Genomic DNA, 23,367 nt, shown 5'->3' on the forward strand with positions numbered 1-23,367 from the left:
TGATGTAGAAATCTATTATTTTTTCAGTGGCTCCAAAAATTTCTTTTCCTGTACTTTTGTTGCAATCTTCCCATTCGCAGTTGCCCTTAAAAGGGGGAAACAAGCAGTTTTTAGCGGGGAAGAAGAAAAAGTAATTACTCTTTCACCTTCTTTATCTAGGTTTCTCCAAATTAATTCACCCCAAATTTGATAGAGGGTTTCCTTTGGTTTTTCATGAGAACATGTTTATATTAAAATAGTACTTCATATTTTACAAAATTTACTTTATTGTTATTTGAATGAATAAGGAGAATGGGGCACCTTGTACCTCTGTGCGTTCCTGCTGAAACATGCCAGTAATGGTTTGCCAATTGTGAACGCTTGTACATTGTACCAACATTGTTGAGCTTCCCAAATGGTGGAATTTACTAGTTTTTACAACATTTTCTTGAATATAATGAAAAAGTACTTATATTGTAATATGCTTAGACCTTTTAAGTTTAATAAATTATACTGGTTCTAGTATTTAATTCATTGTTTATTTTACTTGTATGTTATGCTTAAACATATTTTAAGTTTGCCTTCAATTTCCTGAGAAGTGTTTTTTCTCCTCAGCCAAAATTAGATAATACACAATGAGTCTGGGATCTGGGAAAACCAAAGTTCCAGCTAACAAGAGCTGGAAGCTCACCTCTTGTTCACTGTTATTTTCCTGGCGCCTAGAAACAGTGGGTGACACAAGTACTCAGGAAAGTATGTGTCTAATGAATGAAGGATCAAGTGAGCTGCCTTTTAATGGCTTTTGTGAGGTTTATTTTAAGTTCGCTTTTTATGTTAAGTCAAGAATTACTATTACCTTATGCATTGTAGCAGAATGCTGAAGAATGGAACTCAGTGGCATTAAGTGCTTGAATGACGCACATAGAGAGAAATACGATTTAAGAACGGAAGGGGTGTTGGTAGGGAATATCCCCTACGTGTGCCAAACCCACTAAAACACCCCGCCTTTTGCATCCCCCCAGGAGCACTCACCGTGGGCCTCGTGCGACAGTGTCAGACCATCCATGGACGGGACCGCACGTGCGTCCCCCCGCGGCTGCCCCCGGAGTGGGTCACCACCCTGTTTTTTATCATCATGGGAATCATTTCACTGACTGTCACATGTGGTTTGCTGGTGGCTTCCCACTGGCGAAGAGAAGCTACAAAATATGCTCGATGGATAGCATTCACTGGAAGTAAGTAACCTGTGCTAGTCATTTGTCTAGAAGGCGTGCACACTGGTATTTTTATGAAGATAACCAAGAATCAGTAATAAGGACTTCATAATCATCAGAGAGCAGCACTTATGGCCGTCAGATAAACTGCACAGTCCCATCGGTTCTTCAGAATTCTCACCACAAGACCAGGACATCCAAAACCTTAATTGCTTTGTATGAAATGCTATTTTAACGAATTTTATTTTTGCTAACATTGTACATGAGTGTTTGAGGTCTGTGACTCAAGAGCTACCACTAACCTGAGTCTTTTCCTCTTCTTGAAGGTATTGGTATCTTCTATCAAATAAAGATAAATCTAGATGAAAATACAACAGATATAAATTAGATTAAGGTGCTGATGTGCTTTTTAATGCCTTTGATTTTTAGTTTTTTTGTCAGCTACGTATGTGACCATTGGAAAATCAACACATTTGATTATTTTATAATTGTTTCTTAACATTTCTTACTCTATTAGTCAATGCCCAAAGGTGTGATATATTTATATGTTGCACATTCCTTTGTATTTTGCAGAATTGGTTTAATTTCAAAATGTCAGAGGCTTAGCCCAAGTTAAAGGAAACAAAAATGTACAAAGAAAAGCTGTTTCTGAAATTTGACTTTCATGTTTCTTTTTCACTAAAGCAGGTTTGCCCCAGGAGACACTTATCCACATCTAGAAACATTTTTGGTTGTCAAAGGAAAGGGGGATGCTACTAACACCTAATGCGTGGAGGCCAGGGGTGCCGTAAACACCCTACATGTCCGCACAAACGCTGGGCAGCAAAGACCTCTCGGCCCCTAGGGCAGCAGGCCTATTGAGAAACCGGCTCTAAGGCACAGCGGGACAGACTTCTGCCGCACCACAGGACTGGACTTTCAGTTCAGTGCCAAACTCAGCTCAGGTCTGCATACGTTGTTTTAAGTGAATGTTATAACACAGCTTACTTTCACTTGCTATTTTCATTTAGAACTCATAGGCTAGGGGTGAGGCATAATCCCACATACCCCTGTTGTTGTTAAAACTCAATGTATCCTTATAAGACAATAAGATAAGGGTATTATATTAGTTCAAGAGCCTCTGTCTCTCCCTCTCTGTGAAACTCTTAATGTATGCTTCTAGTTCTGCTTGATTATTGTCTCTATATCTACTTTATTTTAAAATTTCAATCAAATTGCTTTTTTAAAATACATTTTTATTGATTTCAGAGAAGAAGGGAGAGGGGTAGAGAGATAGAAACATTAATGATGAGAATCATTAAACAGCTGCCTCCTTTCTGCACACCCCCTACTGAGGATCAAGCCCACAACCCAGGCATGTGCCCTGATTGGGAATCAAACCCTAACCCTAATCTTAACCTACTGGTTCATAGGTCAACACTCAACCACTGAGCCATACCAGCCGGGCAGATCAAATTGCTTTTGACATAAAAATATCTCCATTCTTGTTAAGAAATATGAGAGAAGGTGATGATCTTTTGTGAGGTGGAACAGACCTCCCAAGACAGTTCTTTTCTAGTTAATAGGGTCCAGAGACAGTTGTAGAGACAGTGTTGCTACCTTAAAGGGTATTGATGAGGAATTTTAAGGGAATCTTTACTCACAGGATACATTCACTTGTTTAGAGAGCATTTACTCTTTATGTAAAATCAAAGAAGCATATAGTTTTTGGATTTAGTTAAAATTTGGGAATGCATAAGCTATGAATATGAAAAAAATCTCAAATACAATTTAGCAAAGCAGTATGAATCAAAGTATTCATTAAGATGCTCACTGAGCCATTGTTTCCTGTGACCCAATAAAGGGAAAGAGCTATGATTATGTTGTTTAAGTTTTTAAATAATATGCATATAATAATTCAAAATCTATGAGTGTCACCAAATGAAAAGTAAGTCTCATTTGTGTCCCTGTCACCCAGATATCCAGTACCTCTTTCCTTGAGGTAACCATTGTCACAGTTTCTGGGTTTCCTACCAGAGGTGTTCAGGCATAAAACCATGTATGTACACGGGAGTGCTCTGTAACTGTATATTCTGTTTATATCATTGTGCCCCTTGGGTTCTTTTAGCTCAAGAATATATATTGGAGTTAATGTCATCTAAGTAAGCACAGAGCTGCATTACTCCTAGCTTCCTTAAACACATTGTGTTTTGTTACCGGAGCTCATCCACTGGGTTGGCAGTCCTGAGAGGGATTGGGCTCCCCCTAGTGTTTCCATTCAGCCTTTGAAAATGTACTATTGCATATCATCATCTCTATTGCATATATTTCTGTTCCAGTTAAGCTGTAGTTTTGGTAGGAATGTGAGGGTAATATTTTCTGTTTGGTTTACACAGTGGGGAAATCTCTCAGAGGAGAGCCACACATGGTGGGGCTGGCCAGTGGGGAGGGGGCAGGTAACAAAGGTCTTCAACCTGACCCTAGTCTTTACCTAACCAATTTACATCCTCATCTACCACTACACCTGACATTTAACTCTCACCACCATGGCGGATATGAAGTTATGTCCTTATAGGCTTATTTAGGACCCAGAACTTAATAATCAAAAATTGAAAGATATTAGCATTAGTTATATTTTAAGATCTAAAGTAACTTCACAGGTCTCAATAGTTTAAAAGAAAAATCATCTACTCACATTAAATATCCCCAAGAAGTACAGAGAACCTAATATTTTGGATTAAAAACCAAAATTAGATTGAATAAGAGTTCATTGCTTCCTTTAAATTATTTTTTTTAATATATTTATTGATTTTTTTTTTTGAGTGGAAGGGAGAAGGATAGAGAGTTAGAAACATCGATGAGAGAGAAACATCGATCAGCTGCCTCCTGCACACCCCCCACTGGGGATGTGCCCGCAACCAAGGTACATGCCCTTGACTGGAATCGAACCTGGGACCCCTCAGTCCGCAGGCCGACGCTCTATCCACTGAGCCAAACCGGTCAGGGCGCTTCCTTTAAATTTGATTAAGCTTTTCCTAACCAATTTGGAAAAAGAATTAAGTCTTGTAAAATAGTATAGTCATTAAATGTTTACTCCATTATAATGGATAGATTTTTATTTTACAATAGAAAATATGAAAGGATAGAAATAAAGTCAGCACATCAGTTAACAGAATGAACTGTGTATATCAGCAAATGTCTAAATTATTTTAGTTTTTGAGATGAGAAGAAACAAATTGATTTTAAAACTAATCATATCCCATTATTTTTATAGATTAAGTATAGCTACTTAGATTGTGGTCTCATTTTACTTATCAAACCATATTATGGCATAAGAATTGTTAGAAATTGGTGACAGATAATACTGATAAGTGGACATTGGCAGCACTGATGATATTATTGCTGACTATACAACAGAAGGACCAAAATATCTAACACTTAATTACTGGATTTTTTATTTGTTCTATTGTAGGTATCCAAAAGAATCCAAATGTGCTTATGTAATATTTGGCTTGGTCCTTCGCCCAAAATGAGATAGACTGACTGTGTGTATAATATAAAATAATCCTCCTAAATAGTGCAAAGCAAACAAAGGTACTGGTGTATCTCTTGAGTTAGTATGTTACTTGAGAAAATGTTACTTTTTAATACATTTCTGGAGCTGTTCCAGGAAAAGACTCCTATTTTGACTTTTTTTTTGTTTAATTTGCTTTTTTTTAATATATATTTTCATTGATTTCAGAGAGGAAGGGAGAGGGAGAGAGAGATAGAAACATCAATGATCAGAGAAGTCATTGATCAGCTGCCTCCTGCACTCTCCCTACTGGGGATCAAGCCCACAACTCGGGCATGTGCCCTTGACCTGAATCGAACCCAGTACCCTTCAGTCCACAGGCTGACGCTCTATCCACTGAGCCAAGCCAGCAAGGGCACTCCTATTGGCTTTTAAAGGACTCTATTAAATTTTATTGGTTGGCACAAAAGTAATTTAAGACAAGTGTCAGCTGATATGTTTATCCAGGACTCTGTCACTATTCCTTGGGATGGGTCTAACCTGGAAAAGGTTTCTCATTCAGATTATAATGGAAAGCTTCAATTCTTCATATACAATGAGTATAGTAATCTGTCTCCACATTACACTGAGAAATGTTTCCGCCTCCAGAATTGGAAAGACTTCACATTTTACCAATGTGCTTTCAAAAAGCATAAACTATTTTCTTGGAAAAACTAGCCTATCTGTAGGCAATCTGCATTTGCTCAGAACATTTCTTTTGTAGCACAGGGGAGCGCACTGTTTGCTAACATAGTGGCCTTGGAATTACTTCTACTCAGACGCTGGGTTTTCTGATATTTTTAGCAAATATTAGATTTCATTGTGTTTGTATATAAAACTCAAAGCTTTCCCACCCTCCCCCACTTGTGTATATTCAGAAACCTAACAGGTTGGGTGGATGGGGCTGAGGCTTTGTCCATAGAGATAGCCACTCTGACAATTTGCTAATCATTGCAGAAGTCTAAGATTCTTTCCACTAACTGACTTTAAACCAGAGTAAGGTAGATGGTATATTCATGTACCTTTTCTCTAATTTTTTCTAACTAGTACCAACTGAGAGGAACAGAGTTGGCAAAATAATAACTCCAGTGACATATGCAGCAGTTCTTCAGCACTTCCTGTCAGTGTGCCTGGCACTGTGCCTGGACTTGATAATGCTGGTTTATACTTCTAGCATTTACTTCATTTTCAGAGGGGAACCAGACGCCTACGATGGCACAGCTATAAGTAGCACAGCCAGAATGTAGCCCTGAATCACCATTTAAATGGTCAAGAGTAATGCATACAAGTACTTGGTAGGTTTGGGACCTTTCTTAACGCTGATATTCAAAATTGTCTCAAAAGGTTAATCCAGCTTTTCCTGAATTGAATTGTTAGATTTGGGGGATATTATATGATCTGTAGTATATGCAAATATTTTGACAAATGGTTTATGTTTTGACAGGTTTGATCATGTTATCAATCCACAACCCTTCTTATAAACTTCCTTTGCGCCAAATTTTCATTGTTTTCCTAATCACCAAACCATGTTACTAATGTTGTGTTTTGGTTTGTTTTACAGTGATCCTTTTCTGTATGGCTGCCCTAATATTTCCAATAGGATTTTACATCAATGAAGTCGGAGGTCAACCTTATAAATTACCCAACAACACAGTAGTTGGTTCATCATATGTACTTTTTGTCTTATCAATTTTCTTTACAATAGTAGGACTTCTGTTTGCTGGCAAAGTTTGTTTACCAGGCTGATGAATGTCTAAATTGCTTGACATTTTAATTATTTTTTATTTTATTTAAATTTTTTATTTTTGGAGGGTGGGGAGGACAAAGGCAAGGCATCTGAGTAGTCCTGGCTTAGAAAGATGCTTAGATGAAACTGATGCTGAAAAGAAAAAGAAAAAAAAGCTTTGATTTGTTCTCACTATGCACTTTGGATTTTTTTAAAAAGAGAGCCTTTTCCATAACCAAATACAGACGATATTGACTAACCTCCTGAGCATATTTTCAGGCCGTCGGGCCTGCACTGTGGTAGTCGCCTAGTGAGGGAGAATGCTTTCTGCTGAAAAGCATGTGGCCCTTTGTGACTCTGCTGTTCCGTTTTTAACGTCTAATGATTCATTTGAGGAAAAAATTCTAAGTATTTATGAAACGTGGTGGACCAGAGGGATGCAAGAGAAGTTCCTGTGGGGCTGGCCTCACCTCCTAAGAAATTAGTGTTCACAGCTTCCTTGTAGTCGTATGAGCCTGTGGCACCAGAGGGGATTGCCATTGCGTTACTGCACCAAGAAGCCAATAGATCAAAACTTGTTTGCTAAAATGTATGTAAAAATTCTGAAATTCCCTATTCTCTCTGTACAAAAAAAATAAAACACTAAGAAACATGTTACTGGGGGTGGGTGGGGGAAATGTTCCTTATATTTATATAAATATATATAATATATATATTTTGCTGATGCAGTATACAGTGTATATATGTGTGTGTGCGTGTGTGTGTGTGTGTGTGTGTGTGTGTGTGTGTGTGTGTGTGTGTAAATTTATACACACACATGCAAACTGTTCCTGGAAGAGAACTCTGAATGCTTTGCTAGCAAAACACTGTGGTGTGCAAACCTAGAACTCAATAGAAAAAAGCCATTTATCTGAAGGCTGTGTAGTGGAGAGAGTCTTCAGTTTACCTCATTCTTTGTAACAGCCCTTGATTTTAACAGGTTTTTGTAATAGGTACAAATAATCCCGTATCTTTCTAGGTGCAAATTTTAAGTTACGCTCCAATTCTCTGTAGGCTAAGTTATTTCTTTGTGATAGTAGAAGGTAAGATCATGTCAAACCTCGTAGTTTGGGGAATTTGACACCATTTAAATTATTGGCAACTGTTGTCCGTTGTGCAGAGGTTCTTTTTCTTCTGATGTCAATTCACACTATTCTGGCTGTTTACCACACCAGGATCACTCTGCTGTAGCGATTAAATGTGTTCTTTTCATCCGTAAGCATTCTTACTAATACATCTCCTTTACCAAAAACCTGAGCAGTACAGTATCTTCTGTGTGCTGTATGCCTTTGTTTGCTAAAAGCTACCTTCCTTGTATTTACTTTAAAGGGCTGTAAAACCCACAGCTTTATGTTTTTCCTAAAAGAAGCATTGCCACTAGCCCTGAACCCACCCGTTGTTTTCAAATACACATTTCTCTTCTCCACGTCTCATGCCCGTGTCCGTGCACAGTTGTTTTCCAGGTGAACACACAGGTATCTCCTGTTGGAAATGTGGGGCAGGGGATCTTTCATGACAAAGGAGCTAAGCTTTTTCTTCTTTGGAGGGAAGTGGCCATCCGAGTGTCCCTGGCCGGAGAGCCCTGTGAGTCCAGGCACTGTGCAGCCCAGCTTCACACACACACGCTCGTTAAAAGCCTAGGACCTAGGTCTTGGAGAATGGTCACGTCAGAGGTGGGGCTGCCGCCTCAGGCGCTTCAAGTCTGAAGCGGAGGAAGCTGCTGTTTGCCACGCTGGCTGGCTTCGTGTTTCTGTCTCACTGTGAGCTCAGCGGTATTTGTTGTGGAAGAAAACCCCAGTGTTGCAGCTCACTCGGGGGGGTAAGAGGGGAGCCACCACTGAGGCGCATTCCTGGAGTTATGGGGGTGTCACACTTTTCCTCCCAGGACCAAAGAAACCTTAGAAGATGCTTGAAAGAAACTCTTTTTCCCCAAGTGTTGTGAGGTCTGGTCAGGACTGAGGACCGCTGCACATGTTCTGTGGACGTTTGAGGTGGCCACCCCAGGGGATTTATTTGGTCCTCAGTCACATGGGTCACGTTGAAGGAAAGCTTGCGTTGTCACCATTATACCACTGAGATAAAGTGTTAGCAAAGTGTGGTTCAAATTAATTTATATGACCAAGAGTTTTTCTCTTCCAAAAAGATGAATTACATTGTAAATAGTTTCTCAAAATATTTTTAACTGGATCATGAGCATGGGGAGAGAAAGTTTCTCAGCTGCTAAGAATTTCCCCACTGTTTACTTCTTTCACTTACAGTGGTATTGCAAGTTGACAAAACTTGAGGTTTTATTTGTATCTATTACCCAAGCCATTAAGTTGACTATAATTTCATCATCATCATGGAGGTCCAGTGCATAAAGGACTGATAGGGGGAAGCTCCCTACAACCAGTCAGCACCCAGGGTTAAAACCGTCCATCAAATATTGTGTGAAGTCAGACCTTTGTATTCTTCCAGACCAAACATTGAAATGGACTCATTCATATAAAATTCTATACATCCTATAAGTGAAAAGAGAGACCGCTGTCAGCAGTTGCTTTTTAAAAGGTCACAATAATAAGTATTAATTTATAGCAGGAAATCATAGCTTGTGAACTGTATATAAAACACTGTTTTATGGTGCAATCATTTGTCAAACTTTTGTCTGTTACATTGTTTTTAGACTGTGTAGTCTCATACCTAAGAACACACTGTAAAATCTGCTGAAAACTAGTTATAGGTTTTATTTGCACAGGACGTAATTAGTTTGAAATTTTTGGAAGCTCCTATTAAATATGCCTAAACATCTGTAAATGTGGAAAATCTTCCTTTCATTAAAAGCAACATTTCAGTATGATTCTTTCCAAAGGTAATCCATGTTCTTTGTTGTTAATGTGTGTATGTAAGTGTTCTGACTCTCCTACTTCTTATAAACTTATTTTCTGTTCCATGTTTTCTTCTTAAAGGATAGCTCTTTCCCCCCTTCTTTTTAGTGTTCTAGATGACCAAAACACTTCATTGACTTTTTTCCTTTCTTACCCTTTTGCCTAAAGTTTTGGATCCCCACTTGATGTTCTGTAAATTCACTGTTTAACCTCTAAGTAAAGGATCAGTCCTGGCGACACCTGATCTGCTGACTCAGAGGAAGGCCCTGAGAGTGTGTTGGGAACTAGCTTTTGTTTTGCATCGTGGGCTTCGTGGGAAGAACAGTTGCATTGGTTTTTGTCTTCATTAAAAGGCTGCTAGCCACAGTTACTCTGTTTGACCAACCCACTTTAGTCTTCTTCTAAAATTAAATCTACATTCACAATACGAAACAGTAAACTGTCTTTCAGACTAATTTTTGAAGGATAAAAATATATGAAGGAAAAAAGTGGCCTGTGTAGGTTCCGTTCCCTACACAGGATTTATTGTATCACCTCAAGAGATTTTGAAGTTTGTGATCAAGGTCTGTATAATACCCCAAACTTTATTAAGAATTGTTTTGTAATTGGTTATAACATTTTTCAATTAATAGTTTCAAAACAAATTGTTAATACAAAATGTATAAAATGAACATAATTTTCTTCACTTGTATTTTTGTTATTGAGCAAGTTATCAAAATAAATTATCTACTAAAGAAACTAAAAAGCCTTCTATTACTTTGAAATAAGCTTTGATTTTTAAAATTTATTTCAAAATTGATTTCTTATAGAGATTTCACATATTCACAGTGACACTTCCATGCCTCTTAGTTTGGTTTTGCTATTGGCATTGTGTGGGGAAAAGTCTCCCCTCTTCCACACCCCCTCCCAGCTCCCCCACTAGGGAAGAGATGCCGTTAATATTCCAGAATAGATTACACCATGTTTACCAATGAGAGTCACTCAGCAAGAAAAGACCACACACATGTGACTCTTCTGTTTCATGTTTCCTGGAGGAGGAGAGAGAACTGAGCCCAGGCTCGCGAGGCAGCCATCTTTTCTTTCTTCCTTGCACAAAGACCTAAGCCAGGTCATCTTTGCTTCATTCTTCTTTTCTACTTTTCCTGCAGGCCAAAGGATCTTAGCTTCTAAGATTTAGATTTGGGTTGAAGGAGGCATAGAGACCCTTGGTGTCCAGACTTGTCCATGTGCTCCGTCTAGGTTTCCTGGCGATATCGGGTTGAGCCTAGTCTAATAACTGCTGATCAAGTAACACTGTACTTACCCTTTGCTGCTGTCTCCTCTTTACATGGCCCCTTTCAGAGCCTCGGTGGGGAGTGGGGAGATTAAGACAAGGCAGGATTTGGACTTTCTTGAGTTCTGGATCTTAAGTGCATTTTCTTATGGTGCTCAACTATCCCAGTTTGCCCAAGTCAGGGATTTCCTGGGACACAAGACTTTCAGTGCCTTAACTGAGGAAGTTCAGGTAAACAAGGATAACTTGTTCACCCAATCTTTGCACCATCCAAACCTTACCCTGGCTTATAACACGGATGAGAGGTATTTGAAGAGTTCTATAAGCCTCTTGGTGAATAGGTCAATTGGAAATTGTAATGGTGGATTTACACTGAACTAAGTTAGGGGGGCACTTTTCTCTTTGGTAAGACTTTATAAAAAGGCAACAGACTGGCTCTCAAACCAATAACATGGATTCAAAAATACCTTACTGTTACCTAGTCTCCCACCAATTCTATGCTAGCCACTCTATGAGAAGATTATAGAAAAAAAACACCAAGACTGGGGGTTTCTTTTAAACAAAGTCAATACTTTTGGGTCACAGTTACCCAGCCACAAAGTAAAAGTAGTTGTAAGTGGTGCTAAAGATAGAACGCATAATGCCACGTTAACTTTAGAATCTTGGTTCTTTTTCTAGCAGGAGAAAATACTAGTGATATTTTCAAGCACAAATCAGCCCCAGTTCCACAGGCTAAGACCACCCAAAATTAAATTTCAAGAAGTTTTTCATGAGACTTAGAAAATTTCAGAGCTGGAGGAAATCTGCAAGAGCTTGCTCAGCACTTCCATTTTCCAGATCGGAGACTCAGAGAAGCTTCTTGGCTGTGGCAGCGTCACACAACTAGGTTTCAGCAGGACACTCAGCACAGGACAGAATGCCTTTGACAGGCAGGCCTTGGACAGCTGTTTGAACCCCATAGCCACTTGACCCAGTCTTCCTTCAACTAGTCATCTACTGCCGTCCATCCAAACCATTTCTGCCCAAATAATCTTAACCAACGAAAGCATATGGTGCCAGTTCCTGTCATTCCCATCTGCAGGCTGACGCCCAAACTTCTTCAGCACAGCATGGAAAACCCTTCACGGTCTGGCTTCAGGCTCTCTGTCTTTGTTCCCACCACTCTCTCTCCACTGACAAACCTGGTCATTCTTTCACTACACCTCTATCTTGACTGTGTCTATACTACCTGCTCCTTGCAGTTTTCCCTAATCCCTCCCGTATTTGAATTATATTTAATTTTTTGTGCTTTTTCTTTTGCTTATACCTCGGTAACAGAACTTGAGGGGAATAGGCTGCTTGGATTCAAACCTCAGTTCCACAATTCTAGTTGTGGAACCCATAATAAATCACTTAGCCTCTGTGCGCCTTGGTTTTCTCATCTGCAGAATGGGGCTAATAGTACCTACATCATGGTGTTATTGTTGGTTTAAATGAGATAAAGCATGGAAAATGCCTGGAATGTAATAAGCGTTCAAATGCCAAAGCTGTTATTAAACTAGAGGCCCAGTGCACGAAATTAGTCCATGGGGCAGGGGGGCTGTCCCTCAGCCCAGCCTGCACCCTCTCCAATCTGGGACCCCTTGAGGAATATCCAACTGCCCGGTGGGATCGGGCCTAAACGGACAGTCGGACATCCCTCTCACAATCCAGGACTGCTGGTCCCCAACCGCTCACCTGCCTTCCTGATTGCCCCTAACCACTTCTGCCTGCCAGCCTGATGACCCCCTAACCACTCTCCTGCCAGCCTGATTGATACCTAACTGCTCCCCTGCCAGCCTGTTTGCCCCTAACTGCTCTTCCCTGCAGGCCTGGTCACCCCTAACTACCCTCCCCTGCAGGCTGGGTCCCTCCCAACTGCCCTTCCCTGCAGGCCTGGTTGCCCCAAACTTCCCTCCTCGGCCAGCTTGGTCACCCCTAACTGCCCTCCCCTGCAGGCTTGATCGCCCCTAACTGCTGGCCTGATTGCCCACAACTGCCCTCCCTTGCAGTCCTGGTCCCTCCCAATTGCCCTCCCCTGTTGGCCATCTTGTGTCCACATGGGGGCAGGATCTTTGACCACATGGGGACAGCCATCTTGTGTGTTGGAGTGATGATCAATCTGCATATTACTCTTTTATTAGATAGGATAGAGGCCTGGTGCATGGGTGGGGCCGGCTGGTTTGCCCTGAAGGGTGTCCTGGATCAGGGTGGGGTTCCCTTGGGGTGTGGGGTGGCCTGGGTGAGGGGCCTGTGGTGGTTTACAGGCCGGCCACACACCCCGGCGACCCAAGCAGAGTTCCTGGTATCTGGGATTTATTTATCTTCTACAATTGAAACTTTGTAGCCTGGAGCAGAGCCAAGCCTTCTGTTTGCTCCGTGGCAGCAGCCATTTCTGTTGGGATTTTTGTATCTTGTATAACTGAAACTTTGTAGCCTTAAGCTGAGGCCTGGGCAGGCCAGGGTGTGCGGAAAGCTTGGCTTCCTCCATCACCCGGGGCAACCCTAGCCTTCTGCTCTTTCCAGCTCCGTGGCTGCCGCCATTTCTGTTTGGATTTGTTTACCTTCTATCATTGAAACTTTGTAGCCTTGAGTGGAGGCCTAGGCCGGCAAGGGCAGGCAGAAAGCTTGGCTTCCTCCATTGCCTGGGAAACCCAAGCCTCCCTCCTGCTCTCTGTGGCCATAGCCATCTTGGTTGGGTTTATTTGCATATTCGCTCCTGATTGGCTTGTGGGCATGGCTTGTGGGTGTAGCGGAGTGATGGTTAATTTGCATATTGCTTTTTTATTAGATAGGCTACTTCTCTATAACTAGATTGTAAACTCTTAAATGCAAGGAATGTAGCTTTCTCATGTTCCGTAGAGACCTGTCATAGAATGCATGAAACTCATGGAGGTCTGAAGGGTCCAGTCATCCTCTAGAGTTGCTTTGGGGGACTTCTTTCTCATCGCAAAGGCTCGCCTCGAGCAGCCAGTGCGGTCCTTCCTGGTAAGGATCTGGCTGTGTGATATGCCAGTCTGACCTCCTCAAGATACTTCTGTAGACTCGACACCTTCCTATTGAATTCACCGCGTGCTAACGCTGACAGGACCAGCATGCTGCGAGCTCCCTGTGGATCCCGAGACTCTGGAGGTTTCTTCGAGCTTGTGGGTTCTCCATGATCTTGAAACGATACATTAGTTATGTTTCATAAAGACTTGGTTTGGTCTGCCACGGTGGTTTTAACTATTTCTGCTAAAAGCAGTGGACTTAAAAATTTGAAATCATTTTAGATGCAGTTATAAGTCCGTAAAATTAATGCTCTGTCCTCACTCTGGCACTCTTCAAATAGTTGATTTAGTTGTCTAAGACCATTCAAGAATCTTCCTAAATTGAGAAGTAAAAACTCATTCCTTTACATTGCTTTGTTCTCCGGGGAAAAATACAAATTTCGTTGAAGAATCAATCCAAGAAAATCCTTGCCTTTATCCATAATAAATTGCTTGAGGGGGAAAAATAATCCACATATCTAAGGAAGCTTTTAACTACCTCACCTATGTATCTTGCTAATGTAGTGAATAGCAAATGGACTCGAGTTGCAGTCTCACCCCCACTCATGCCTCATTCTGTTTCCAGGGTCACCATACTATTTCTTGTCCTAAGTGCTGGTGTGGAGGACATTACCATGGCCCTAAACAGGACAAAACAATTTTTTGTTAACACATCTGTAATTATATTTTTATTGATTTTTAAAAGAGGAAGGGAGAGAGGGAAACATCACTGTAACAGGGAAACATCCGTTGGCTGCCTCCTGCATGCCCACTACTGGGAATCAAACTGGCAACTCTTGGGTGCATGGGTGCAACCATCTGAGCCACACTAACCAGGGCACCTGTAATTATTTTTAATGAGTATAGGAAATTAAAGTTTCCTCCCCTCAATCCACTCTCCAGACAGTAATTAGGTATATATATCTTGTTCAGTTTTAAAAGAAGCAAGATCATTATACAGATCTGCCACTACTTTCTTCTTAAACATATCTTTGTCAGGAAATACAGATCTTCATTTTAATGGGGCTGTAATATATAGCCCTGTTAGTGTATATTTGGGTTGTTTCCAAGTTTTTGTTATTACAAATAATGCTGCTGTGAACTTAGACCTTAGATAACAGAAACTTCCCAAATATCATATAGTAACCTGAAATTCTAATTGAAGCTTATCAACTACCCTTTAAGGCAATTCATCTTTTTAAAAGCACTGTGGTTAAGAAATAGTGTAATTCATTAAAATGAGCTGTTGTGGCTCAGTGGTTGTGTCATGCACCTGACAGGTTACCAGTTCGATTCTCTGTCTGGGCACATTCCCAGGTTTTGGGCTGGGTCCCCAGTAGGGGGCGCGCAGGAGGTGGCCAATTGATCTTTCTCATCAATGTTACTGTCTTTCCATCTCCCTTCTCTAAAAAAAAATAAAAATAAAAATATTGGCATTCATTAAAAGTTTGGAGGAATAAATGAACATTAAGTTCATGTTATGTGTTTTTCCATATGCTATCTTACTGTATCCTCTGCCTGTGGAGTAGGAGGAAGAATTTTATAGACTAGAAAAACTATGGATCAGAAGGGTGAACAATTAGACTCCTCAACAAAAGAGTGCACTGCTACTGCTTGATCACCAACCTATATATATAAAAGGCTAATATGCTAAGTGTACCTCTGACGCGCACTGACCACCAAGGTACAGACGCTCAACGCAGGAGCTGCCTTGATGCGCACTGGCCATTTGCAAAGAAACAGCACCATGTACCTGGTGCCAACAAACCAACACGGCTCCTCCCAAGTGGGACAGAGGCCCCGCCACCACCCTGAGCAACAGCCCATCAAGTTGCAGCCAACGCTGTGGAGACCCCATGGCGCAAGATGCAGCCCACAGCCCTGCCCATCCTGGAAATGGTCGCTGTGGGCAGCAGGTAATGACATCACTTAGCAACGCCCAGCTTCCTCTCCCTAGAGACTAGCCTCCTTGGAGTTTCTTCAGCCCAAGAACACGACTTGCCTCTATAGCCAGATGCAAACATTTTACACTTTAACCAAATGTCTGTGAAGCATTTTCCCATGCCTCATCTCATTTGATCCTCACAGAAGTCCTGGAGTAGGTAGATAGGAGACTCAGTGGAATCCTATTTTTTTTTTTTCATTAGCTGGGAAATGGAGATTTGGAAAGTTTAGAAACTTGCCCCAACTGAAAAGAAGAAAGAAATGGTGGATCTTGAAAATGACTTCAGAATATAGTCAAACACTGATACAGTTAAATATTTTACCCTTTGTTCTCCCTGCATGATTTACAATAATCGCTTCGTGTTGATATTTACTGCTGTGTTGCTGACAATTACCTGGAAGAGAAATTGGGTGCTTCAATGGGCTGGGAAAAAGTTTAGCTACATCAGAAAGCAGGTCTAATTGAGCAAGTTTATTCTATCTACACTAATAAAAGAGAAACATGAAAATTGACCGTCACTCTGCCACACCCACCAGCCAATCAGGAGTGAGTATGCAAATTAACCTAACAAAGATGGCGGCGGCCATGGAGCTGGACCGAGCGGGAGGCTTGGGTTGCCCCCAGCAACGGAGGAAGCCAAGCTTCCCTCCCACCCTGGCTTCTGCTCAAGCGGGGGCTGGGAGTCTGGGTCACGCGGGGGTGGGGTGGGGGGGGTGGGGATGTGGCCAGCCTGAAAACAGCCCTCAGCCCCTTAAACAGGCTGGCTATACCCCCATGGGGTGAGGGTCCCCGCTGGGGGGCATGGCCAGCCTGCAAATAGCCATCAGCCCCTCACCTAGGGCTGGCCAGGCACCCCAGCAGGGAACCCCACCCTGAAGGGGGTGTGGCCAGCTTGAAAACAGTCCTCAGCCCCTCACCCAGGCTGGTCACATCCCCCCAGTGGGGACCCTCACCCCATGTGGGTGTGGCTGGCCTGCGAACCACCACAGGCCTCTCACCCAGGCTGCCCCAAGGGAACCCCCACCCTGATCCAGGAATTTTGGTGGGTCACAAACATTCAGACCATAGCAAATATATTCGAGACAATGGTACCAGGTTAGCGCTCCTAAATAAAGACCAGAGATCATTTGACCTTGATCAGGTACCAAGAACCTAAGATAAGAGAAAGAGAAGTTCCTACTGTGCTTCAATCCCTTACGGAAAGGGGTAAAGAACACAACGGGGCAGGGGAAACTTGCTGTGCTTAGCAGAGATCTTGCAGAAGGCTCGCAGCCTTTGCACAGCCTAGCTCAGACAACCGGAAGCGGCCTGGCCCGAGGAACAAGGACAGACCGGGCCCTCACGGCCGCAGAGCGGCAGCAGCCAGCAAGGATTAGTGGGTCTGCCTCCCCTCAGTCTCCGCGGACCTTTTTGTCGGACTCAGCCCACCTGCACCCAGGTAACTGGAATAAAAATCTCTTTCGATACAATATGGCCTCGTGTTCTAGGTGCAGGATCCGGCCCGCTCGGAACCTTTCACTTACTGGTGCATGGGCCGTGGTGAGCCGTGTGGTCTGAGGGTGGCTGGGCAGGATGGTGCCGGGACAGCTTTCCTCGTGGCTGGTTACCGAGCCTGAAAAACTTACTCTGCTTTACCCATCTGCTCAGGCTCATCCAGAGGATGTGTCAGGTAAGCTCAAGCGGAAAACAAGCAGCGACGACGACTTTGCGATACTGGGCTTTACTTTTGTAAAATGCTGAAAGCCGCCGCAGCCACCCTGGCCGTGTGGTTGAGTGGTTGACGTCATCTGTGCGCCCAGAGCTCGGGTTTGACCCCGTCAGGGCACAGGCTCCAGTTACAGGCTGACCCCGGGAGGGGGCCTGCAGGAGGCAGCCCGTCCGTGTAGCTCTCATCGCTGTTTGTCTCCCTCTCTCTTCCTCTCTCTAAAACCACTAACAGTCCGGTCCGTGCGGCTGTGCACGGACCCAGGAACCCAGAGGTTCCCTGGTTCGATTCCCAGCCAGGGCAGGGGCTGGGTTTCGGACTCGATCCTCAGTAGGGGGTGTGCAGGAGGATGTTTCTCTCTCCACCCCTCCCCTAAAATCAATAAAAACATTTAAAAATCAGTACCATTTAAAAGCACACACGCACCTATGTACTCGGGAGCAAAGGAAGTTGGGAGGGTGGTTAACTGTGTCTCAGCCTAGAGTCTCCAAGAACGGGCTCAAAGCGCGCCACCCTCCCCCGGGATGGCCGAGGACCACCCTGTCCACGGAGTAGCCACTGGTGGTGGTGGCTCTCGGCCTCGTGTGAGCCTGACCTCTTGGCCTTGCAGGTGCCCAATGGCCCGGGTCACACCTGCTGCGCGGCCCGACGCTGCGCAGTCGGAGGGTCAGTTTCGGACCCGCCTCCGAGGGCCTCCACGTCCCAAGAAACCCGCCGGCGGCCTGAGCTCCAAATGACCACGTTCCGGGCTCGGAAAGGGAGGCGGCGACTGGAGAAATGGCCCAGACCCTCCGCGTGGACCGGCGGGCGAGGGCGGCCCCTCCTCCTCTCCGGCCCGGTCCGGCCCGGGGCGGCTGCTACGTCATAACCCCGGCCCCGTCAGCGGCCGGCCGGCTCCGGAGGGAGCGTGTGTTCCTCGCCAGCGGCCAGCGGGCTGGAAGGCACCCGGTTTGGGAACCGTGGCAGTAGCCGCTCCCCTGAGACTAGGAGGCCCCGAGCCGCTGCGCCCCAGCCCGGCTCTGCGGTGCGGCTGCCGGGCTCCCCGCCCCGGGCCTGGGCCGCGCCCGGTCCTCTCCGCCCCCTCCGCCGGCAGCGCGCTCCGGGCTCTGCCGACCTGAGCGGTCGCCGGACGGTCCCTTCCCCGTTCCCAGGCCTTCGGTGGCCGAGCGCGGAGCCCCGGGCGGCGCTTCCCAAAGCCGCAGGCCCCGCCCCGCCCCGCCCCGCCTCCGGCTGCGGCGCCGCCGTTACCTTGGAGACCAGCGGACGCCTCCCGGCCGGCCCGCCCACCGTTCCGCGGCTCGGAAGCCGAGTCCTGCGATTGCAGGCTCTTCTCCCGGAGATGGAGACGTGAATGGAGGCAGTCAGGTGAGGCCAGGGGCTGCCAGAGGCGGTCAGTGAGGGGGGGGGGGGGGGCGCGCTAAGGTCTGGACTGAGAGGAAGTGTGGGGAGCCCCGGCCTTAAGCAGCTGCACCCTCCATGCCAGGCGCTGTGCCAGGTGCTGGGGGCGCTACAGTGACAAGTAAGAGGCTAGTCGGGGAAGGACACTGCCAACTTGTGAAAGAGGGGTGTGGGTGGCAATTGGAGAACACTATTTTCTCACTGGGACTTGGGGGGGGGGCAGCAAATGGGGTTCAGGAGAGACTCCCTGAGTTTTCTTGTCAAACAGAAATGGCAAAGGACATTTCTAAAAGTTGTTCCAACTTGAGCAAAGAAAGGCATAAATAACAAGGGATGCGTAAGCGCGCCAGGGACCCTGTAAGGATGAGAGAGGAGGTAGAGGGGTAGCAAGGGCCAGAGCCTGACGGAGTGGGAAGACCTGCAAAGCAGGTTCCCGGGGTCCCCCAGGGCCTGGGGCCCCATGGCTGGGTCTGACGGGCAGCAAGGCGAGCAGTTCTGCATGTTGGAAAGATCGGTCCAGCAGCAGAATGTAAAATGGGTTGTGGGGGGGGGGTGGCAGAAGAGAGGTTATTTGGCAGTGAAAAAACGCCAACCCGGGGTGGCTTTCTTTTGGATAAACATTTAGGAGACTGAGATGCAGCTGTTGGCACAACAGGAAGTTAGCTGGGCGCCTTTTACCCCCCACTCGGGGCTCCCTCCCCTTAACCAAGGTCCATTCTGCATGTTCCCTTCCTGTCATCATCCCCCCGAGTGAGGTGGCCCACCCTTGTCAAAACTCGACCTGTCCTGAGTCCATTTATTCAACAAATGTTTGGGGGGAGCTACTATGATCTAGGCATTGTTTTTTGCAAAAGCATTCTAGCTGCCAACCTAAGTCCCTGTCCCCGCGGGGCTTACCTCCCGTGGGTTTGTGAGGAGACACAGTAAACACCGTTAGCTGATGGGGCCTGCGCGGGATTAAAGGAAGTAGGCACTGCTCTGAGGTGGGTGCTCAAAACAGGCCTCCCTGGTGAGGTCTCCTTGGACACCGCGGGGGGCCGTGTTCCCTGCACCTGGGCCTCCCCGGCCAGCGCTCCCGCTCCCGGGCCGCGGTAAGTGTGCGCGGTCAGGAGGTGCTTGGAGAGCACCAGTGTGCTGTTTCCCTGGTGCCCGGCAGCTTCCAGGGCCCTGTCACAGTCTCCGTCTTACTGGGTCCCCTTGGCGACCGGTTGAAGTAGGCAGGGCGATGAGTCATCCCCTTTCCATTCTGCAGAGAAAGGAACAAACAGAAGTCCAGGGCTCTTCCAAGCACACACGCTGCACTTCTCCGCCACCGGCCCACACAGGGCACCCCGGATCCAGCCCTGCAGGCCTCTGAGCTCACTAGGGGGAGCCTGTCCCTGGAATGGAGCAGAGACCAGGAGGGCCCACCCTTTATGAGGTGTTACTTTTCAGCAGCGTTCCTCTGCCGCTAAGTCTCCCAGCAGTGCGTACTGAGGGGAAGCCAGCTGTGTTGTTTGAGACAATGCCCATTATCCTGGCACTTCCCAAAAGACAAAGCACCCCCTAAGTAAAGGATTCAAGACCCAGAAGAGAAAAGCGAGTTGCCACACCATCGTTAGGCGATTGAATGACTTCATGGAAGGCACGCTCGTGTTCAAGCTGCGTCTCCACGGGGAGTTTCTCACTTGCTAGAAGTTGCCAATATATATATATATATATATATTTTATTGCAAATAGCAGAAACTCCAGTGAGCTAACTCAAGCCAAAAAGGTTGGGAATGATAAAGAACATGGTCTCTCAGGTACCTCATGGGAGCTGAGAGCAGGAGGGGAAGTCAGTTCTCACAAGTGCTTGGGATCAGTAATGAGACATTTAAGCCCTAAGGCAGTTTCACAATCTCCTCCTCTCCCCTCACCTCCCATCCCAAATATTTATCATCTGTGGTCCCTGCTCTCATGTCAGTTACAACCTAGTGGAGAGAGAGACACCAATGCTTCGGAATCACACTAGTGTGTCATTCTAAAGAAAGGGACGCCTCCTCTGAGTTTCTGTAACACAAAGGAGCCTGCAGGGAAGGGAGATGCTCAGGAAGACTTGCCAAGGAAGTGAAATCTGAGCTGAAATTTCGAGGAGTAGGTTGGGAGAAGAACATCAGAAGGCCCTGTGGTTAGCCCTGGCTGGTTTGGCTCAGTGGATAGAGCATTGGGCTGCAGATGTAGGGTCCCGGGTTTGATTCCAGTCAAGGGCACGTGCTCAGGTTGGGGCTCGATCCCTAGTATGGGGTGGGCAGGAGGCAACCGATGAATGATTATCATCATTGATGTTTCTGTCTCTCTCTCCCTCTCCATTCCTCTCTGAAATCAATAAAAAAATATGTATTTCAAAAGGCCCTGTGCTTAAAGGAACTGTAGCACTCCGGGAATGGAAGGGAAAGCCGTGGTGCCGTGGGAAAGCTGGAGAGGTAGGCAGGTCGCAGCCAGACCATGCGAGGCCTCAGATGCCACTGGATCTTACTCTTCCTCCCAGAAGTGAAGGGAAGTCTTTGAACAGTTTTAAGCAGGAGAGAGAAGCACGACATTGGATTTGTGTCCTTAAACGATCACTTGAGCTTTTGTAAGGAGAACGTATTGGAGACAAGGAGGCCAGTTAGGGGCTAGTGACGTTGTCTATGGCCGCGGTGACTGGCCTGGACAAGAGAAATGTCAGTGGAGACAGATGAGTGGAGAGACAGACAAGAGCAGGTGAGGGATTGGACATGGGGCATGAGGGGTCAAGAACAAGTCCTAGGTTTCTGACTCAGAGGTAGATGGTGGTGATTCTTTTCTCCAAACTAAATAATAGAAAGAGGACAGATGGCCTTCCTTTGTACAGAGTATGAATCGGTCTTGGCCATGTTGAATGTGACATTCTCCGGATGGAAATGTCCAGTGTCAGTGAACAGCCGGGTCTGGAGCCACAGTGGGCCTGGGCTTTGGACACCCAATTGGGGTCATTGTTGTGTAGGTAATAGTTGAAGCCATGGACAAGGATAAGATTGCCCAGGAAAAGAGGACGTTCATGAATTCGCCTGGAGGGACACTCAGTAGTGGCGGAGGAGCCTGCATAGGAGACGGAGAAGGTGCGGCGGAGAGAGAGGAGGGAGCCCCAAGAGAGCGGCCACGGAAGCCAGGCAGGCGGTGGCCACGAACTCCGCTTTTCCCTGGACAGGCTTTCCCTGCTTCCGATGCTGCCCAGAGAATCCTGGATCTGTGTGGACCACCGAGTCAACGAGCTGAGAGAGGCTGTGGCTCAGCCCTCTGAGTGCAGGTGTGGTTCGCAGAGAAAAAGATCAGTCTTATCTCAGTATTTCCTTCCCCATCTTCTCAAAATCGCTACGGTCACTTGCTGTCGCCTCTTTCTCGTGCAGCCTTCCCCATACTCTTAACATGGCCACCTCCTTTTCATCCTTCAGGAAGGTCTAGCTCAGCCAGTATGGCTTAGTGATTGAGCGTCCATCTATGAACCAGGAGGTCATGGTTCGATTCCCAGTCAGGGTACATGCCCTGGTTGTGGGCTCCATCCCTGGTAGGGTTTGTGCAAGAGGCAGCCGACCAATGATCCCCTCTCATTATTGGTGTTTCTATTTCTCTCTCCCTCTTCCTTCCTCTCTGAAGTCAATAAAAATATATTTAGCCCTAGCCAGTTTGGCTCAGTGGATAGAGCGTTTGGCCTGCAGACTGAAAGGTCCTGGGTTCAATTCTAGTCAAGGGCATGTACCTTGGTTGCGGGCACATCCCCAGTAGGAGGTGTGCAGGAGGCAGCTGATCGATGTTTCTCTCTCATCAATGTTTCTAACTCTCTGTCCCTCTCCTTCCTCTCTGTAAAAAATCAATGAAATATATTTAAAAATACATATGTAGTTTAAAAATAAGGTTGAAGCTCAAGAGATGCCTTCACTGACCACCTTCCTCATTATTCTCTACCCTGCCATCCTGTTTACTTCCTTCAGAGCCTTTCCGAAATCTGTGATGAAGGTCGTTCATTTTAACCTCAGTCCTCCCCCTAGAAGGACAAGTCTAGCTCAGTGACTCTCCACGGGGTGGAGTGTGCCCCGGGACAACGCCAGGCCCGCCACAGGCCTTGCAGGCTGGCACACCTTGGGGGTGGAGTGCTGCTGGCATGCAATAGGCAGGATGTGCCAGGCACCTGCAGCCTCCCAGTGGAGATGCAGGTTGACAACAGGACAGCGTCACCACAAGGAATTACCCGGTCCAAATTGTCACAAGGGCCAGGACTGAAAAACCCTTGTGACCTTGTTCACCGTTATACCCTCAGCACCTGGCACAAAGCCCGATGCCTTGTAGGTGTTTGGTAAGTGTTTATCGGGTGGATTAAAGGAGAGTTCAACTGCATATCGATGCCACCGAGGCTGTTGTCTATGCATTGCCTTACCTCGTGCCTTCTATTAGTAAAACCATACAATTTTTTCCTCTTAGTTAGAATTTTTTACTCTTAGAACCTTAAATTTTAGATGACAAGTAAGTACTTAACATTTCTCAGATTAGCAATACATTCACATTTTTAAGAGATATAATTCAAATAAAATACACAACATATTCATTAATAGATTCAAACCTATCTTCTAGATTCTCTAATAAAAATCCAAAAGTAGGCAAACAGATT

The 23,367-nt window shown here is 45.5% G+C and overlaps 1 protein-coding gene across 2 annotated transcripts in view; it reads left to right on the forward strand.

The window, feature by feature from the left end:
• MOSMO (modulator of smoothened) overlaps positions 1-9,484 on the forward strand; it is a 67,251-nt gene extending 57,767 nt beyond the window's left edge. The window contains exons 2-3 of one of the 2 annotated variants that reach the window (XM_079759933.1): positions 1,002-1,214; positions 6,287-9,484. In XM_079759933.1, the coding sequence (XP_079616059.1) occupies positions 1,002-1,214; positions 6,287-6,471 (398 nt within the window). In that variant the 3' untranslated portion in view covers positions 6,472-9,484. Of the gene's footprint in view, positions 1-1,001; positions 1,581-6,286 lie in introns of those variants that run through there. The other variant, XM_079759934.1, reaches the window with a different exon arrangement.
• Positions 9,485-23,367: the final 13,883 nt, after the last annotated feature.

Source organism: Cnephaeus nilssonii (assembly GCF_951640355.1).
Source record: "Cnephaeus nilssonii genome assembly, chromosome: 2".
NCBI lineage: Eukaryota > Metazoa > Chordata > Mammalia > Chiroptera > Vespertilionidae > Cnephaeus > Cnephaeus nilssonii.